General features: G+C 44.0%; 1 protein-coding gene across 4 annotated transcripts in view; it reads left to right on the forward strand.

The window, feature by feature from the left end:
- The first annotated feature begins 9,845 nt into the window (after positions 1–9,845).
- Positions 9,846–21,403, forward strand: part of RGS8 (regulator of G protein signaling 8) — a 40,764-nt gene continuing 29,206 nt past the window's right edge. The window contains exon 1 of one of the 4 annotated variants that reach the window (XM_026001145.2): positions 9,846–10,188. Coding sequence is in view for 1 of the 4 variants with exons in the window: in XM_072733232.1 (XP_072589333.1) it covers positions 10,135–10,188 (54 nt within the window). In the remaining 3 variants the exon portion in view is untranslated. The remainder of the gene's footprint in view (positions 10,189–21,403) is intronic. The other 3 variants (XM_072733234.1, XM_072733232.1, XM_026001143.2) reach the window with 3 other exon arrangements.

Raw genomic sequence — 21,403 nt, forward strand, 5'->3', positions numbered from 1 at the left:
AGTACAGCAGGAGGAGAAACTGGTTTTTTGATGATCAAGTTTTAATTTTAATTCCAGTGTAGTTAACACACAGCCTTATATTAGTTTCAGGTGTACATTATCATAATTCAACAATTCTGTACATTGCTTAGTGCTCATCATAAGTGTACTCTTAATTCCCTTCACCTGTTTCACCCACTTGGTCTCCCCCACCCCAATCTCTGGTGACCATCAGTTTGTTCTCTAGATTTAAGAGTCTGTGTCTTGGTTTGTGTCTTTTTTTCCCCTTTGTTCATTTGTTTTATTTCTTAAATTCCACATATGAGTGAAACCATGTGGTATTTGTCTTTCTCTGACTTATTTCACTTAGCATTATACCCTCTAGCTCCATCCATGTTGTTATAAATGGTAAGATTTCATTTTTTATGGCTAGATAATATTCCATTATAAATAGATGTGAGATATATATATATATATCTTTCTTTATCCATTCCTCTATTGATGGACACCTGGATTGCTTCCATAGTTTGGCTATTGTGAATAATGCTGCAATAGCATAGGGATATTTTTGTATTCTTCATGTAAATACCCAATAGTGTGATTACTGGATTGTAGGGTAGTTCTATTTTTTTTTTTTGTAATTTTTTTATAGGAGTTTGATTTGCCAACATATAGTATAACACTCAGTGTATTTTTAATTTTTTTGAGGATCCTCCATACTGTCTTCCATGCTGGCTGCACCAGTTTATATTCTCATGAGCAGTACACGAGGGTTCTTTTTTCTCCACAACCTTGATGATGCTTGCTGTTTCTTGTGTTTTAGATTTTAGCTATTCTCACAGGTGTGAGGTGATATCTCATTGTAGTTTTGATTTCCATTTCCCTGATGATGAGTGATATTGAGCATCTTTTCATGTGTCTGTTGTCCATCTGTTTATCTTTGGAGAAATATGTGTTCAAGTCCTGTGCCCATTTTTAATTGGGTTGTTTCTGATGTGTCAGTTGTATAAATTATATATATATGTATATATATACATATGTACATATATACATATATATAAAGATTTTATTTATTTATTCATGAGAGACACAGAGAGAGGCAGAGACCTAAGCAGAGGGAGAAGCAGGCTCCATGCAGGAAGCCTGATGTGGGACTTGATCCCAGAACTCCAGGATCTCACCCTGAGCCAAAGGCAGACACTGAGCTGCTGAGCCACCCAGGCGTCCCTCTTTATATATTTTGGATACCCTTTTCAGATATGTCATTTGCAAAAATGGAGAGGCTGCTGTTAATATGAAAGAATGAATCAGAATGCGTAGGTCCTAGCTCCCTCTATGCAATAACCCATCTTGGGCTTAACATTTTGCAGGATTATTTAAAAAAAATAGTCTAATTTCATTCAAATAGTTTATGTTCCTCTGGGTGCTTTTTTTTTTCTCAGACATACAGTAATCTCTGAGCACTTACATAGACATGCTGATTACATGGAACTACACATTCAGTACAGAAATGTGTGTATATAGTTGCTAACTCCTCCTGTTCCAATTTTTTCAGTAAATTCTGTGCTTATGAAGTAAGACTTCTTTCAGAGTTAAACAAAATAATGATAAGCATCTGACTCCAGCTGGGACCATTCTGCCCTTTTCTTATTCAGGACTTATTTGAACACTGAAAAAGGACTTTGCTTGGTAGCAAATTCATCCTCACTTAAATAATATTGCTGGCTTTTTTTCACCCACAAAAAAGGAAAAGTCCTGGGGAAAGGTAAATCTGACTTTAATCTTAGAGGGGAAATAATTCTGTATCAGGGAAGGATGTAAGTTTCTTCTAGAACTTTATAAAATTGGTTCTTTGGGATGCCTGGGTGGCTCAGCAGTTGAGCATCTGCCTTTGGCTCAAGGCATGATCCTGGGGTCCTGGGATTGAGTCCCACATCAGGCTCCCTGCGAGGAGCCTGCTTCTCCCTCTGCCTGTGTCTCTGCTTCTCTCTGTGTGTCTCTCATGAATAAATAAATAAAGAAAATCTTTTTTAAAATCTTTTTTTTTAAATTTTTATTTATTTATGATAGTCACACACAGAGAGAGAGAGGGGCAGAGACACAGGCAGAGGGAGAAGCAGGCTCCATGCACCGGGAGCCCGACGTGGGATTCGATCCTGGGTCTCCAGGATCACGCCCTGGGCCAAAGGCAGGCGCCAAACCGCTGCGCCACCCAGGGATCCCAGAAAATCTTTTTTTTAAAGAATTCTTTTTTGGCTTTCCAGAGAAAAGGGATTATTTTTCTTCAAGGAAAGTTCAAGTAGAAAATAATAATAAATGGCCTTATTAAGTGCTTTGATGGGGCAGACGTTTCTGTAAGTGTGAAGGTGTCAGTTCATTTGTGATCTCTGTTTTACAGATATGAACACTGAGGCACAGCTGGGTTGAGTCACTTGCCTCAAGTCACACAGCTTTTAAGTTGTGGAGCTGGGATTCAAATGAAGACAGTAGGGTTCCAGAACCTGCCCTCTTTAGTCCTAAGATGGATACAATAAAACAAAAATCTAAACAAAGAAACAAACCATACACTGACCCAGATAATGTCAGCTCCTTATTCAAAGTCTATCAACTAGTTTGTAGGATCTGCATGGCTTTGGCTTCTTCCTTCTCCTTGATTTTATTATTCTTCCCTCTGTTATCCAGTGGCTCCTGTGCCAGAGTGTAGTAGGGGAAGGGAGAGACAGGGGAACTCAAAGCCCTTCACTTTCCATGATCATCAGCCATTCTAGAAGCTGTCAAGTGAGGGAAAATGATTATTTGTGTCATCCTTCCCAGTATTATCTCTGGTTCCCTGAATTAGAGACATTATTAACGCATTAAAGATTTTGGAAACCCTACCCTTCCTCATGGCCTTTCTTTTCTCCTACTTCAATTTGAATCATTTTAATAAGCACTCACTTGGCCTTTGGCAAGGAAGAGTTGTGGCCCACTACATATTCTCAGTTATATGATTCCATCAATTGAAAGATGAGTTATGTTTTTAATGCAGCTTTATTTTTTGAGGGTCATTGACGTGGATAGGGGTCACCAACCCTACCACATTATAAATATATGCTGATTATAAAACATCTTGGACAGAAATGTTAAAATGTGAGAAAAAAGTGTGGTTTAGAATTGAGAAAATGTATTTTATTTCCATTTTTCAACGAGGAATAAGCCACATTAAGGTAGTATTTTTTAAGGGTTCCTCTTACACGATCTGCCCTCGCTGGGTATCAAAATTTTGATTACAGTAGTCAGCTGGAGTTCAGCCTGGTTCAGATACTATTTTTAACAATAGCTGAAGGGTTGCTTTTTATCAAGACAAGAGAAGGATTACTTAAGAATAAGGGAACTGACTTATGGAAGGGGTCAGAGCTTCTTTCTTGTTAGAAAGGGGCTGGCTTCAATGGTTGCCCCTTAATGAGCTGGAAATTGAGTGAAGATGCCCACCTAAGGCAGAAGGATTGAAAAAGTCAAGGGAGGTGAGTCGGGTTTGAGATCATCCAGGCAAGTAGAGAGATTCAAACTCTAGAAATAAATTCAGATCTAAGGGTTTAGAATAAGAGACTAGGTTTGGAGCAGCAGCAATGGAAAAACAAAAGATGGGCTTATTAGGTCATCATTGAGAAAGGCCTTGGCATGTCTATGAATTATTTTCAGAGCTAGCTAGTGGTATTCTGGAATTAGATGGGTTTTGACAAAGGGAGGAAGGCAGGATAGGGAAAATGAAAACTAGAGAAGAAGCCAAGATTCTTTTGTTCATGGGAATATTACTAGCAATGGCATCCTTAGCACAGTGCCTGGCCCATAGGAGGCGCTAAATAAACGTATGTTGATTAAATTAACAAATGCATCGTTTCTCTTGTAGAGGTTCATTAATCTTTTCTTTTTCTTCTTTTTTAATTTTTAAAAAAGATTTTATTTATTCATGAGAGACACACAGAGAGAGGCAGAGACATAGGCAGAGGGAGAAGCAGGCTCCCTGTAGGGAGCCCGATGCTGGACTCCATCCCAGGGCACTTGAGATCATGGCCCAAGCCAAAGGCAGACGCTTAACTGACTGAGCCACCCAGGGGCCCCTAGGTAATAACTCTCTTATTCTTTCATTTGCTTCTCCATTGTCTAGTGACCACTTCTTTGTACTGGGCCATTCATGTTAGATATTAGTCTCAGAGTAAAGGCTTTTTTAAATGCCTGTTTAAGAGTGATTGTAGGCAGTGTTGCAGTTTCTCAAAATTCAGATTTGGTCCGCAGAGTCCCCTCAATAGGATTCCTGAGCTTCATTAGCTGCACTGTTCAGAGTGTGCTGGAATGGAGGAAGATCGTTTTCCCTTAAAGTGTTCTGGGAAAATGTGAGTTTGCAGCTATTTGTTACAACATGTCCATTTTTGTGGTGCTGCAAATTTATCCCACTTGTATCTGCTGCAGTGGTGGGAGGGGCCAGAACCTGCTCCAGTGTAGGCTTCCGGTCAGTCTGTAAGAAGACTAACCCCCTTAGCAGAAGTTATGAATGTAAGATATCCCCTAGGTGTTTTACCAAGTAATTATTTTGTATATACAATGTTGTAGGCTAGTGTTCCCAAATCAGTTTTTGTATGTTTCTTAAAGATTTATTTATTTATTTATTCATGAGAGACACAGGCAGATGGAGAAGCAGGCTCCACGCAGGAAGCCCGATGTGGGACTCGATCCCGGGTCTCCAGGATCACGCCCTGGGCTGAAGGCGGCGCTAAACCACTGAGCCACCCAGGCTGCCCATCGGTTCCCAAATCAAATCCATCTATAGTTGCCAAAGATGTCACTAGTCACAGAAAAATGAGAGGAAAAAATAACACAATGTAGTGTATGTGTGTGTTTGTGTGCATACGCATACATGGCCATGTGTATGTGTACATATTTAAATATTTCTTTATATTAATAGTTATGTAACTAAATGTGGGTGCAGGGTTGCCAAGTGTACTTTCATGGGAAGAATTATCCTTCATTCTGAGATTATCTCCTTTGTGTTTTTGGCATCAAAATTATCTTTATTTTATAAAAGGATGGCAACGATAGGTAACTTTTCAATATTCTTATTTGGAAAAATAAAAATTTGATGACTCCATGGTTGCCATTTGGGAATTTTATAAATGTAACTGGGCCATGATTTACAGGTCTTGCAATCACTGAAATGCTACACTAGACACCATGAGGGGCAAAGAAGGATGACTGTTTGCTCCTCAAGAGTAAGCAATTCCTGTTTAGAAAATTAGACACTTTGGCAAAATTGCCTGTACAAAGTTAACTTCCAAAGCTGTATTTGATAAGTGGACTATGCTACAATAGGTGAGCAAATTAATGTACCTATTATATATGATCACCCTGAGGCAAAGAAAGATTGTTCAAGGTTTTAGAAGAAACAAACACAAACTGACTTTTTCATAAAGCCTGGATTTCATTTAGTTGATTATGTCAACTAAAGTTTGTTCTTTAGTGTTAAAAACAAAGCTGGTTGAGTACAATAAAAATGACTGGTGTTCAGGGAATGGAGCTAGAAGTACCCAGAATGGGCTTCGAAACCTGGACTAGTTTATGATGTATTAGTGAGCTTTTGCTGTGTAACAAAACATTCTAAAACTTCTCGGCTTAAAACAACAACAGCCACTTATTGGGGTCCTAATATTGCGGGTCATCTGGGCAATCTTGGTTGGGCTGGCTTCGCTAATTTTGCTCATGTGTCCACAGTCAGCTGATGGATTGGCTGGTGGCTGGATTATCTAGTACGACCTCACTCATATATCTGGTATTTGACTGGCTGTTGGTTGGCATGATAATGGTGATTAGGTCATGTATTTCTATTCATTCAGTAAGCTAGTGTGGATTTCTTCACACGGAGGCTGCAGAATTCAGAAGTGCTCCCCAAACCTTTACTTGTATCCTATTTGCTATTGCCTGATTGGTGAAAGCAAGTTACATGGCTGTATCTAGAGTCAGTGTAGGAGAGCATATCCAGTGGCATGGATATAGAGAGCTATGACAAATTGAGGACCATCACTTCTGCAGCCTATACTCCTGGTGATATATAATACCAGAGTAACGGTCTTATCAAATTGCTAAGCACTCTTTGTCCAAAGTCTTCCAAGGATTTATTTCAGATGAGCAAGAGAGATATAGTACAGATTTGTAGAATTATAGGAGTGGAAGAAAATGTATAGATAGCCTAGCTTAGCCCTGTCATTCAATAGAAGAGGAAATGAAGACCCAAAGAAGTTGGATGACTTGTCCACAGAGATCTAGTACTGGTAAATATTTTAGGCATCTATGCCTACACCCCGGGACTTTAATCTTGGTTAAGAAAGGAAACTCCATTTCATCTTTGATTTTTTTGAACACATTGGAATGAGGTGAGAAAACCAAAGTGACATAAGATCTTCTTTTTTGGCTTCACGGAACTTAGAGTCTAGTGGGAATACACAGACAAGAAACCAGATAATTAAAAATACACACACTCACACAGACACGAATAAGTATAGGATGTTCTGAGGAGCAAGGGGGGCATGAATCCTGAAGTTGCAGATGGGATATCTGTTAGTATAGTTGTAGGATCATTCCAACCTCCTACAGAATGATCTGGTTGAGAGCAGAATTCCTGGAGAGATATAAATTCTATTCTCTATAAATAAACTTCAGATATGTGCAAGTTGCAGACTCTGAGTGATGCTCATGTGTGTGTTTACAGATGAACACATGCAGGCCTGTGCCCATACGCACCCAAGTATAGGGAGGGTTGAACTATACAGATCTATATATAAATTGATCTATAGATTGAGATTCAGCAGCTCTCTTTGTTCCTTTTTTTTGTTTTTAAGATTTTATTTATGTATTCACGAGAGACCCAGAGAGAGAGAAAGAGAGAGTGAGAGAGAGAGAGGCAGAGACACAGGCAGAGGGAGAAGCCGGTTCCATGCAGGGAGCCCAATGTGGGACTCCATCCCAGGACCCCAGGATCATGCCCTGGGCTGAAGGGAGATTCTCAACTGCTGAGCCACCCAGGTGTCCCACTCTTTGTTCCTTTGACTAACTGTATTTATCTTTCCATTCCTCTATTCTATTTCCTTTCTATTTAGAATCTCCTTCTCCTACCCTGGACCTGGGTTCTTTTGATTCTGTTTCTGTGTTTATTTACTTTCTTTTTTCAAGTTGGCAGGCTCTGCTTTCTCATTGCCAGAGGCTCTCTTCTGCTAAAGGACGTGGCCCCCTTTCTACTTTTCTTTTCTTAAACCTTAAGCATTAAGTGTGTTTCCTTTGACAGGTGATACTATATGGGAGAGCAAAGAAGAAAGCCTTCCTTAACAATGGCTAATCAGAGAGATACAGCCACTTTTACTGGAAGTAGAATATGCCTGGGAAGGGGAGGGAGCCTAACAAATCATTTAAGACTGAGCTCAGGGGGATCCCTGGGTGGCTCAGCGGTTTAGCGCCTGCCTTTGGCCCAGGGTGCGATCCTGGAGTCCAGGGATCGAGTCTGCATTGGGTTCCCGGCATGGAGCCTGCTTGCCCCGCCCCCCTCTCTCATAAATAAATAAATAAATCTTTTTTTAAAAAAAAAACTGAGCTCAGACATTCACTTGTGGGGTGTGTGTGTATGTGTGTGCTCTCACGCATGTGTGCACACATGTGTGCTTGCATGTGTGTGCGTGTGTGTCTGAGAAAGACATACTCTAAGGGAGATATTTAGACTTCACACTTCACTGAATTGAGAAGGTTAACTAATTTCTGATTTTGGTTTGTCAATGGTTTCTGTATGTCTGCATTATTCAGGACATGTCCTAACTACAACCAAGGACAGCTCCTCTGTATTTTCTACTGCTGCCGTAACAAATGATCACATTTCAACAGTTCTGTAGGCTGGAAGTCTGACACAGGTCTCACTGGGATAAAAGCAAGGTGTTGACAGGGCTCTGTTCCTTCCTGGAGGCTCTAGGGAAGGACCTGTTTCCTTGCTCATTTGGGTTCTTTAGCCACACCCGGTCCCTGGCTCCACCCTCCCCTGTTCTGAACTCCCTCATCCCTCACCTGAGATCAAGTCCTGCTGATCCAGCCATCCCAAGTCTCTGTACTTTGTTCCTTCCTCCCAGGTGCCCTGTTTTATGTTGGTGCTCTCCCTCTCGCCTGGGGATTTACTGGCTGGATTCCCTCTCTTCCATCCCTCACCATTCAGCGTCCTCTCAAAACACAGGTCTGATCATGAAAATGACTTGTCCAACATTCTTTCATTCAAAGTGTTTTACTGTCTGGTCACAACGTGCCTCTTAAACCACGTCCTCCAAAGTGGCCTCCTATCCCACTTCACTTTCTGCTCCAGCTTCCCTAGAAAGAATATTCACGATTCTGCTAACATACCAGACACCTCTAGACTTTGTGCCTTAGCCCAGGCTGTTCCTCTGTCCTGAGTCTCAGCCCCTGGCCCCAAGCTTGTCAGAATCCATGGGTCACCTTCAAAGTGCAGGTCAGATGAGACCTCCTCTGGGAGGACATGTGGAGGACATGTGTGATGTCTCGGTTGGCTGTCTCTCTTCCTTCACCCCTGGTACTGAGGTGGCACTGAGTCTTCAGCTTGCTTATCCATGCCTTAGAGTCACTTAGTTAAATCTCGCTCTCCTCTGGATCATATGACACATAACTTGGTTGTCTCGCCAACCTTGCAATCCCCAACACACAGTAGGCTCCAAAGATGGCTTGCTGAATTGATCTGATTTTGTTGAATTGGTGTGATGTTTTGTGCAGCAGTGAGATGGTGATTGGGACCAGCTGCAGAGGCGAGGTGGTGTGCTGACCATTGGCCATCCCCGACGGGTCGTCTGGGGTGGCGCCTGTTGGGACTCTGGAGACAGGCTTGAGGAAGAGCACCAGCTTGCACCAGGCAGGGACAACTCCCTAGAAATTCTCAGCACGCCGGTTCTTCACCCCCTCTGCCTCCCATCCCCTCCCTCTGGAGAAGGCCTTTATTTGAGATCTCTCTTCCCCTCATTAACTGAGCTTGTTGCGTGTTCCCCAGCTGCAGCTTTCTTTGGTCTTCTCCACTGTTTGTTTATTTTCTTCCCCATCAGCCTCTTCCTCTGCTGTGCTTGTAAATAGAGCTGATGACTGTCAACTCTGGGGCCTGTGCGGTGAACCTGCCACGTGTCAGTGGGCAGGTCAAGTAGACTCTAGCGTCAGATGCTGTGGGTTATCCCTCAGGCTCAGAAGCTTCCCCGGGCACTGGCCAAGCTGCCCAGCAGATTTTGCTCCTGACCATCCAAACGGAACTTTACAGACAGAACCATCACCTGACACAGTCTATCCCCACCCGGCGGTGGGGGCTCCCTCTGGCTCCTTGTTCTTGCCACTGCAACCCACTGGTCAGAGGTTGGGCAGATGGCAGAGGAGGCACTCAGACTTGCCTGCAGGGTAGGGCGACATGTGACACCAAATATTTCGGGCATTATACTCTTTCATGCCTATTTTTTTTCCTTCTCTTTGAGAAGGTTGGAGCTGTGCTTGCTCTAAAGTGTCTAGCCATCCCAAATTCCTAAGGCAGGGTAGGGTGGCCTTGCTGGTTGGTTATGGAAGGAGATAGAGACCACCTTGAAGGCAGGCCAGGAATATGGTGCTTCCCTCTTTCCCCCACACCACCTCATAAAATGGTGCTTCCAACCTGGTCTGTTTTTGAGCCATAGCGGGCCATCCTCTCCCCCCCACCCCAAGCCAGTGACCCCACTTCACCTTCTTCCCCTCCATGCAGCCAGGGGATCTCCTCCCTCCTCACCACCCCCTCCCCACCCTCCCTGCTCTCTGCCTCCCCTGAATTCCCCGGAGCAGCCGGCCCCTCCGTGACGAGCTGTCAGCCCGAGAGCCACACAGGCAGTGCCATCCCCGACTCTGCTCTGCGTGGCAGCGCGCATCAGCTGTCGGAGTGCCCCTCTCCCTCCCTCGCGTCCCCTCCCCTTCCCGGGCCGCCAGCTCTGTCCCCGCGAGCGGAGCCGCAGAGGGAGCCGAGCTGCGCTGCAGCTGCTCTGCTGGGGGCTCCGAGGTGACGGGGAGGTGGCGGGGCCTCCCACCTTCTCCCCAGTGCCAGGAGGTGGCCGGCTCTGTCACTCGGGGCCTCCCCGCGCCATGCCCCGCTGGGGCCGGGGCCCGCCACACCTTCCCGGCTGCGCTGCCCGACAGGTAAGAGAGGGCAGGGCCTGGATGGGTCCCTGGACTGGCATCCCCCAGTCCCCAGCCTCGTGAGAAGGGCAGGACACCTAGGCCAGAGAAGGCACTGTCCTCCTGTCGTCCTGCTCGCTCACTGTCTAGCAGAGCTCTGCACAGGGGGGCCAGCCTGTCGCCCTTGCCAGGAGCAAGAGTGCAGGACTGTGCCCATTCTTGCCACTTAGTGGGTGCTAAGCTGCGAAGGCTCTTCTTTTTTTTTTTTTTTTTTTTGGTTCTCCTTTCTTCTCAGTCCTAACTCCCCAGGTCCCGGGAAACCTGTTTCCTGGTCCCAAGAGATGCCGTTTCTCTGCTTGGATCCCTTGGAGGGGGGCTCCGAAAATATTGTAGGTTTGCTATCTGGACTAGGACACCGTCTCTTTTCCTTCCATTCACGTATTTTCTGCTGCCGTTTTAAGCGGGTCGCCTGCACAGCGGTCTGGCTGCCCACAGCATCTGTTTTGTTTTGTCAGCCTGCAAGTCTCCAGCGTTGCTGGTGACTAACGCTGGTGACACATTCCGATGCAGAGGGACTCACAATCACAATGAGTTGGAGGGAGATTAAAATACATTGGAGGTTGCCCCTTTCTTCTGTGTTTTTTTTCACCACCACCTCCAGTTCCATGGGGGTATAATTGGCAAATAAAATTGTGATATGTTTAAAGTGTACAATTTGATGATCTGATACACAGACACATTGTGAAAGGCTCCCCATCATCAAGTTAACTAACATCTGTTGGCAGACCACTGATTTATTTTCTTTTAATTAAAAAAATTTTAGATTACTATAGACAATGCTCAAGTAAAATCATAGTTAAAATTTTGCTCACATTCTAGATTATTTTCTTAAAGTCTTACAACTAGACTTGCTGGGGCAAGGTTTTTTGTTTTTTTTTTTTTTAAACTGAGATACAATTGACACGTAACATATCAGTTTCAGGCATACAACATAATTTGGTATATGTATGTATTGCAAAGTGATCACCACAATAAATGTAGTTAACATCCATCACCACACATAGCTACCAATTTTTTTTGGCAGGTCACCAATTGCTAAGCAGTGAGTTGAGGGCACAGTTGCCACGTACAGGAGGTGACAAGGCCCTGGCATCAGCTAGCTGGGTCCTTCTTGGGGCTGTCTCCGTAGTGACTTTTGGGAGGTGTGGGAGGAGAGTGGCTTTTCTCTTTCTATGTTAGAGCCACTCACCATTAATCCATTGTTTCATACACATACTGCAATTCTGGCTTTCGGGTCCTTATAAGTCCTGATCTTGGGATGCTTTCAACCTGGTGAAATAAGGGAAGCCTACTGCATCCTACAACTTGGGTTATTTTTAGATTATTTGTTCCTACAGATCTGGAAAACTTCAGGGTTTTCTTGGAAGATGGAGAGGGTGCTGGAAAGTGGGGCAGCGAGATAGCTGTTATCATGAGATCCTATAAATGTTTGGGGAAATCTCAAAGCTGTAAACATGCAATGTGGTATTTATTATGCTATTGATGGCTGTTACTATTTTGGGAATGATAACCTCATGAGCACTCAGTCACTCCGGTAAACTAGTTTTTATTAACCATTTGCTCTCTGCTCAGTCCTTAGAGTAGGTTTTCTGGAGAAGGTGGATAGGACTGGGGTGAGCAGGGGCTGGAGTCTGTAGAGAGTGCCCTGTAGCTCACCATGGCCAGGCATCAGTAAGCCACCCCTGGTGACCAGGTCCTTCAGTTTTTTTATTTCCTTTAATTTCACCCAGTGCCTACCACATAAAGAATCTGAAACCTTTCTCATAATTGTTATCCAGTTGAATTAAATGTGCTACTGAAGCCAATGTCTTTCTTAACTCTGACTTGAAGATCATGGTTCCTTAGCTAACGGTAGCCATTTCACAAATGCCAGGTACTCCCAGGTGATTGAGTGAGAGTGTGAATGGATGGCTGAGCAAAACCCATCATATTTCCATTAAAAAAAAAAACCCAACAACCTCCAAATGTGGATCTCAGTGATGGATATACAGCTGCAACTGAAATGTGTGTAGAGTAGGGAAAACCCTGGTGTTCCTGGGTTCAAGTGTCCCTAGGGTCATTAATGGAGTTACCCTGAGCCTTTCATTTAGGGATCCTGAACAGCTTTGCTCTTATAGTCTGTATAATGGGCACAGTAGCAAACACCCAGCTTACCTCCAGAGGTGTTTGTGAGATAAACTAAAAGGAATAATGGGTAGCTCCCAATTATCACAATGCTGGACAACTTTGCTAGGCTCTTTCCCTATATTATGCTGTTTCATCTTCTCAACTTCCCAGAGCAAACCAAGGGTCATGGAGGCCAAGAAACTTGAAATATTCAGCCAGAGAAGTGAAAGCAGTTTGTACGTTGTGATTGTGCCATGGAAATGTGAGTTTTGTTGTGTGTGATGACTTCATGGCTTAGAGTTTGTGTGCTGCCTGCCTGTCCTATTCCAGGCTCTCTGTTGTGTGCCTCTTTATTTCCTCTTTGTCCAAATACCTCTACCTCCAGGGATGCTGAAATGCTCCTTTCCTCCCGTATTGCCTCAGGGATCAGGATATTTTTCGCTGTCCAGGAAGCGAAAAATATCAGGACCTTTCAGCCTTCTCATCAGGACCTTTATTAGTGTGTTGTGTATGGAATTTACAAAAGGCTTTTGAATTTTTCAACAACAGATCCTAGAAGGAAGAAGGCCGCAGAAAAGCTGAATGGCTTAAGGTAGATTCCCACCAGGCCTTGTCTCTCAAGGAAAAGTGTCAGAATTTGCTCTGTAACTTCGTGCATCAGAGTGCACCTACACAGCCCTGGCCCCTCCTCCTGCCCCCGGTGTAGACATTGATGTGCACCCGGCACAGGCACAAAAGCAAGTCACCTCCTTTCCCTGAGGGCTCTGTGCTGGTAGGAGCAAATCCCAGCGGGAGAGCTGTCCCTGGAGGTGGCCCAGGCTACTCCACTCCACTGTTTCCTACCACTATTGGTGTACCGGAGCCTGAGCCCATCCCTGCTCTGATGACTCTGGAGTTTCCTTCTTGTGTGATTCTAAGTGGCTGACCAGAATGGAGCTGGGAGGACATAAAAGCCATTGCTGAAGTCATTGAAGCTGGAGGATTAGAAACAGCTTGTTTTATATTCAGAGGAGGGGAGAAGGTTGAAGCTGCTTTCTGCCCACAGCTGTAAACCCTGATGGCAAGTGGTGAAGCTTTTGTTACTGCCTAAGGAGGGGAAGAGATTGATAGCCAGTGCCCTGGCACTGCGAGATAGGAGGAGAGAGCCACACTTCAATTGTGGAAGTCCCTCGTGCTTCTATCACAGCCCCAGGGCTTTGGAAACTAGGTCCTGCTGCTTCGGTCTCCCTGGCCTGCTACCCCTTCCTCTGCAGCCTCCACCCCACCCCCATTTGGTGTTGGGCCTCTGCATTCTATGACTCTGATACTGTCAATGTGACTTCATGTCTTCATAAGACTGAATAATGTACGATCCATGTTGGCTTATATATCTCACTGAATTCTTCAAATAAAACAGGAGGTTGGCATGGCCTTAGTAATTCTGATTTCATAGATAAGAAAGCAAGGTCTTCGGCCAAGACGACCCAGCCATGAATGGGCAGAGTGGGAACTTGAACCCTTGTCACCAGATACTGGAGCCTGTGCCATTTCTATGACTTTTAAGCCGCCTCTCCCTGCCAGCATCCTGCTCTAAACCTGGTCTCACCCACCTGTCTGCTGGCTGGTTCAGTTATGTTCAACAAACATTATTGAGCATCTTCTTGATCCCAGGCACTGTGCCAGATGCTGGGGATTTAGAGAGGAAAAATACAGCTTTCTCCTCTGTAATATGCATAGGTCATGTACTACGTATGCCTGGTACATTGCTTGGCACATAAGAGATACCTAAATGTTAGTTGAATTAATGGATGAATGGATGAATGAGTACAGTTTCCTGTCCTTGGTGGACTTAATAGCCTGGGGTTAGGAGAAGAGAGTTGTAGGCAACTAATCACACCACTGTGATGTAGAGAAGTATGTTTGGATCAGAGACCAAAGAGGTCAAGAACCAGGGGCTGTGAAGCAGGACACGGGCAGAGCAGTGCTAGTAAGGATGCAGAGGAGAGGACAGATGTGAAAACTGTGAAGAAGATTTAATCAGTATGACTTGGTAATTGGCTTACTATAGGAGATGAGAGAAAGGGGGTCCTGTATTATTATTTCCCTATTTCTGACTTGAGTTACTCAGTGGATGGTGGTGTCAGAACCTGAGACCAGGAATTCCAGAGGAAGAAGTGTGTGTATGTGTGTGTGTGTGTGTGTGTGTGTGGGTGGTGATGTAAAGGAGGGGGATAAAATGGGTCCAGAAAAGGAGGAAGGAGGGGCTGTGATGTGCTCAATGTTTAGATGTATATTTGTATTTGTTGTGCCCGTGGGATGCCTGAGGGGTGTGTTCAACAATCCATGGGCCATAAGAATCTATATAATTGGAAGAGGGACTGGAATTAGATGAAAATATTCAGAAATGGTCAGTATACTCAGTGTAGTTGGGATTATGGGCAAGTGTGAGATTGCCCAAGGAACATTTAAGAAGAGAGAAGAAAACCAAGGTTAGAAGGCAGGAGAATGTCAGCATTATGGGGTGGGCAGAGGAGGAGCCAGCGAAAGAGACCAAAGGGAAGGCGAGTGAGGACAGGGTAAGGCTACGGAGGTCAAGGTGGTGGAGGTGCCAGGATGAACAGTCACCATGGCAAATACGGCCAAGAGGTCCATAAGGACAAGGACCACTGGACCACTGAACCTCATAATATAGAGGTTGCTCTTTCAGGGATGTGGTAGGGGCGGGAGCCAAATTGTAAAGAACTGAGGAAGGGATAGGAAGTAGGGAAACAGGAAATTTTTTCAGGTAGTTTTGCTGACATAAGGAGGACCCCCCCACTCCCAAGGGAGAATTTTTTTTTAATGAAAGTATTTTTATTTGTAAGTATAGAATAACATGAGAGAGGACAGAATAGAGGGTTGATTAAGCAGGGCAGGTGGGAAGGAGGGGCTCAAGGCCACAGGAGGAAGGATTTACCTTGAGTAGACACATCTGTGAGTGGTGGGTTGAAAGTAAGGTTGTGTGTAAATGTGGATAGACTTGCAGGAAAAAAAAAAGGCTTGCAGGGGAGGAGGCAGGAAAAGAGGTTGAGATATTTCATACCTGAGGCTTTGATTATCTTGGTGAAGGAGGAGATCAGGTCGGGGGTGTGTGAAGGATTGTGCTTGTCGCATGAGCCTCCTCTTTCCCTATACCGTGGCTTCCTGACCTTTGGCTGCCATCACAGAAACCAGCTGCCCACTGAGAAGCTAGTTCGTAAAAACCAGGTTTACTCTTTAAGGCTGTGGTTACAATAGGAATGGAGGAGTTTTGGGGAGGTGAGCGAACAGATCATCATTTGTATCCTCATCCGAGGTTGAAGTATCGCCCTAGATTCTGGATGCGTAGGTGGGCAGCTCAGCAGCGGGAAGAAAGGATGTAGCAGGAGCTCGGGGTTGGAGTTCTGGCCATGCCTTAAGAAATGTGATCGTGGGCAAAGTCTTTAAAATTTAATTTCTGTAGGTGATATACCCATTCTAAACCTCTATGAATTTTGGCACCTGCTCCCTGGGAGTCCAATAAAAGGCTTTTCTGAAAATGGGTTTATTCATAGGGAAGAAAACTTACAATACAGGAAATCAGTTCTCATTCAAATCACCTCTTTCGATATTTCAGTTTCCTTGCACTAATAGTTTACACTTTATAGGCTCAATTTACTGAAGCACATATTGTCAGTGGTCACATATTTATAACACTTCTATGCACAATTTCAAAAATACGCAAACCAAGAGACTCAAGAATGAGTACACACCTGGTACTACCTTCTGCTTTCCACTCTAGATGATTTTTTCTTTTCTTTCTTTTTTTTAATTTAAATTCAGTTTGCCAACATATAGTATAATACCCAGTATTCATCACATCACGTGCCCCCCTTAATGCCCAACACTGAGTTACTGCAACCTCCACCCACCTTCCCTCCTGCAACCCTTTGTTTGTTTCCCAGAGTTAGGAGTCTCTCATGGTTTGTCTTCCTCTCTAATGTTTCCCCACTCAGTTTCCCCCTTTTACTTATGGTCCCTTTCACTATTTCTTATATTCCACCTATAAGTGAGACCATATGATAATTGTCTTTCTCCAATTGACATATTTTACTCAGCATAACACCCTCCAGTTCCATCTACATCGAAGTAAATGGTAGGTATTCAGCCTTTCTGATGGCTAATATTCCATATATATATGTATACACCACATCTTCTTTATTCATTCATCTGTCGAAGGACATTGTGGCTCCTTCCACAGTTTGGCTATGGTGGACAGTGCTGCTATGAACATGGGCGTGCGGGTGTCCTGGTGTTTCACTACATCTGTATATTTGGCCACCCTAGATGATTTTGAAGCAATTTCCAGGTAGCATACCATTTCATCTTGAAATATTTCAGAATGCTTCTCTAACTAATAAGTTTATTAAGAAAAAAAATAACCTCGGGTGTGCAACTGGGTGGCTTAGTGGTTGAGCATCTGCTTTCAGCTCAGGGCGTGATCCCTGGGGTCCTGGGATTAAGTCCTGTATCAGGCTCCCTGGAGGGCACCTGCTTCTCCCTTGCCTATGTCTCTGCCTTTCTGTGTCTCTCATGAATGAATAAATAAAATCTTAAAAGAAAAGAAAAAAACATCAATATCACACTAATATTAGTACTTAATCAGTGCTCATATTTCCCCATATTGTCTCATGATATTTTTTATGGTTTTAAATTTGAATCATAGTTCCAAAATATATTCCACATATTGCACTTGGTTGATGTATTTCTTTAAATATATCTAACACTGGTGACCACTGTCGGAGGGACAGTTTTATAATTCCTATAATCCTATAACATCTCCTGATTTTGTGTCATTTTGCCCCGTGTTGGTTTACCATTTAATTTTCGGAGGCCTAAGGAATAATTTCAGTTTAGACTCCAAAGTCTCTGAGGTTTAATTTTAAAATTCCTTCTGGACACACTTAAAAGGAGAAGTGGAAAGATAGTAAAGAGAGAAAAGAGGTAGAAAAATGAAAAGACTGCAGTGAGCAGCAAGGAGACAAATGAAGGCCCGAGAGGAACAAAAGCAAATAAAAAAGATATCGGAGACACACGTCACCCGCCCTGCACCAAGATGCTTGAGAATCCTCACAAACGTGTTTCAAACGTTTCTGTGTCACCTCCGTTAGCAGGTAGTAAACATGAATCTTTAAATAAGGACATTGTATTGATTTAGTGCATTTTCCGAAGCAGTTTATCAAATAGCTGAGCAGATGTCATCCAAGTAATCCTCTATGTGAAGCAGGGAAGGAGTAGGAATTCTAATTCCCATTTTATAGATGACGAAGCAGATGAGATAGCTAATACTAGTGGCTCACACTAAGCACTCATTTGCCATTTGCCAAGCATTGCGCGAATCACTCAGCTAATCCGTATAACAATCCTTTAACAAGCCTGCGGCATTGGTACTGTGATCTTCATCTTACCTGCGATAAAAATGACTCAGAGAGAGGAACGTGCCCATAGTTACAGATCTGGAAAATTACACAGTGGGGATTGCAACTCAGGCCGCTCCGACCCACTCCTCTTTTTTCTGGGTCAGTCTACTCCCCACTAAATCAGCAATCCTTTAAAAAAGTTTTTTTTTTTTTTTTTTTTTTGCATGTACTTGCTTGCTGGTATAATTCCACTTAAGGGGAAGCTCAAAGCATCACCAAGTATAATACAGATTTTCTTCGATTTAGGATGGGGGTCTGTCCCGATGAACTCATCATAAAGGTGAAAATATCATAAGTTGAAAATGCATTGAATGCACCTGACCTACTAAGCATCATAGCTTAGCCTAGGCTACATGTTCAGAACACTTCCAGTAGCTATCGTTGGGTAAAACCATCTAACACAAAAAGCCCATTTTAAAATAAAGTATTGCATATCTCATGTGATTTATTGAGTACTGGCACTGATAGTGGAAGCCAGCATGGTTGTACGGGTGGAGGATAGGCTGTAGGGGTATCAGTTGTTGACTCTCGTGATGACGTGGCTGACCGGGAGCTCGCTGCCACTGAGCGGTATCAAGAGAGAGCATCCTGATGTCACCACATATCACCAGCCTGGGAAAAAGAGCAAAATGCAAAATTCAAAGTATGGTTTCCACTTAATGCGTATCACTTTCTCACCATGGTAAAGTCAGACAATCGTAAGGGGAACAATTATCGGTAGAACCGTCGGAAGTCAGGGACCGTCTGTGGTAGGGTATACAGTGGGCTAGAATTTGCAAGGTGTTTCCCACAGACTTTTTCATTTCTTTCTTATAACCAACCACTCTGAAAAACAGAGCAGTTAATTTGGGTTTTACAGAGGAGGAAAATGGAATTCAAAGTTGATGATCACATAGCTAGTTAGGGTAGTTAGTGTCACAGAACTGGTTATCCGCAGGGTCAGGACCAGAGGCCCTTTCTTCCCATTCCAGATCCTGTTCAGTTCTCTTTGCAAACCTCAAGGGCCGACACCTTTGCTGACTTCTTGCCACAACCCCGCTGTTCCTTGTGAGGAGTTGAGCAGGCTTATTACAAATTAAATATCTGGATGCTTGAACTGATGAGCAGGAAATGAGGCTGCTAATACTCCGAGGAATGAAATTGAGACGTATTTTTTTTTTTTTTTGGTAGAATTTTGGGCCGAGTGGCCTCTTTCTGTCCTTCCCTTCCCTGTGTCCTTCCAGTCTCCATGGAAACCCCAAATCAATGCAGCATATGTTGATTCATGTTTCTGCTGTTACTAGGAAGCTACAAAGTGGAAATTGCTTTTAAAAGATTTGTGGAAGAGCTTTAGCATGCTGACCAGAATTCAAATCTAATATCCAAATGACTGTTTTATTAAAAGCTTTTAATGTGGTACTATCTTAGGTGGTATGTTGATTAAATAAACACACAGGGGGCATTTGGCAATAAACCTCCACCTCTACTAACATGGCTTTTAAAAATATTATATTGCAGACTTTAATTCCCTTTATCTTCCGTTTAATTACATTTTTGTAGCCTGTGTGACAATGCCAGGTGCTCCTTTTGCTCTTGATTAATTCCACCCTGCCCTGACCAGGGCTGTTGGGAACAATAGTTTGCAAATGCCTTAGGTACCCATGCTGCTGCTCCTGAGAGTCATTAGCATTAGGCCGACTTCAGTCTTGACCCAGAGACTGCAAAGCTCTCAAGTGTTTCCGCCATAAGAAATCCTCAGTGATTTTTCAGATTTGTTTTTTCTATGAGCTCAGAATCAAATGCAGCTGACATTTATTAAACATCTGCTTCATACGAAGCAATGAGAATTGATAGCAAGGGGAGTAAGTCATAGAGTCTGTCTTTGTGGAACACGCGGTCATCTGGGAGAATCAGAAAACATAAATCACAAGGATAAACTACAGACCATGCGGGCTGTCAGAGTCACACAGCAGTGTGGTGTTGGGGTGGAGGGATTCCTTCTGATTGAGGGCGTTCTGAAAAGCTTTGGAAAGGAGAATTTTTATCTTGGAGGGATTGGGTTTAGAGAAGGAACTAGGACTTAAGAGGCAGATCCGGGGAAGGGTTTGGCGAGGGGGGAACATTCTGGGCAGAGGGGGCGATGATGGGGTTAGGCATGTGTGTGCAAGCATGTATGCACAATGGGATATAAGACTGGATACATAAGTGGGACCAAATTGTTAGAATGTCAGGCAGGAAAAATCGGTACAATGAAGCCCATCAAAAATTATTCTACAGACCATTTATGATACATGTTCGGGGGGTAACACTGGTGGTGGTAGTGTAGCGTGCCAGGAGGTTTATGGGGAATGGGGAAGGCCATGACTTAGGAGGCGTTGGAAGAGGCATATACTATTGGGTGCCCAATAGCCTCTGAATGGCAGTGTCAATGGATGGAAGGGGATAAAGTTGAGAAATATTTCAGAAATATAACGAGAAGTTTTAAAAATCAGTTCAACAGGGCAACAGAGAAAATAAAGCCGGAAATACCTGTATTTAGTACCCTGAGGAGCTAGGACACAGAGTACATGAGCATGCATAGGGAACCTGGCAGGAAAGGAGGATTTGGAGGGAAAGGGGGTTGTTTCTGACACAGTTGCGTCTGCAGAATCTGAAAGGGATGGAATTGTCCTGCTGTCCTCTGGAAAAGCCAGTGTGGAGCTCATGAGAGGCAGGACTAAAACACCCATGCCAGAGAGACACACTGGCCCATGCCTGGAAAGGTTGGGTTTCCTAGGAGGAGCAAACAGAGAATGGGAAAAGCTGAGAGGTGCAAGGCAGCCTGAGAAGCCAGAGCAGGGCTTGTAATGCCTGTTTTCCTGGGGAAAGCCATGTGTCACCAGCAGAGATGTCCTATGCCTAGTCTTCAGCCAGCAACTCAGGAGCAGTAACCAGAAAAGAATCCAGAGCTCTGTATTCCTGGGCCGGGGCTGGCTGTAAGCCTGGGGACGCAGAGTTCAAGTAGGTGAGTGCCTTTCTTACTGGCACTCCAGCCTCCCTGCTTTTTCCTATTTCTCTCCTTCAGGAAAGGAGACCAGGCCAGAATGTTTAACCTTTTGATTCCCCTTAATCTCACTCCTCCCCCTACCCCCAAACTCTTTTTATTTTATGTTTTCATGAGAGACACACAGAGAGAGGCAGAGACATAGGCAGAGGGAGAGGCAAGCTCCCTGTGGGGAGCCTGATGCAGGACTCGATCCCAGGACCCCGGGATCACGACCTGAGCCAAAGGCAGACGCTCAACCACTGAACCACCCAGGTGCCCCTGCCTGGAATTCTTTATGCACCTGGTTCTATAGGAAGGAAGATTAACTTAGAGGCCTCCCCTGAGAGGGGGCTTCTACTGGGTCTGTGCTTCTCAAACTAGGGTGCTGTGTGGTTATGTTTTGGTGTTTAGGAATGTTTTGGTTAAAAAAAAGGTTAGACTAGTTTTAAGTTTTTCTGTTTACTCCTGCTAGATGCATGCCCACACACTCTTGTCCCTCAGCTCTTTGTATTCCTGCTCTTCTTAAAACTTTATTAATGATTCTATCTTTCCTTAAACATTTGGGCGGGCTTATTGACTTCCTATGACTATATTATTTTTCCAAAGGCTA

This window comes from Vulpes vulpes, chromosome 13 (genome assembly GCF_048418805.1).
Source record: "Vulpes vulpes isolate BD-2025 chromosome 13, VulVul3, whole genome shotgun sequence".
NCBI lineage: Eukaryota > Metazoa > Chordata > Mammalia > Carnivora > Canidae > Vulpes > Vulpes vulpes.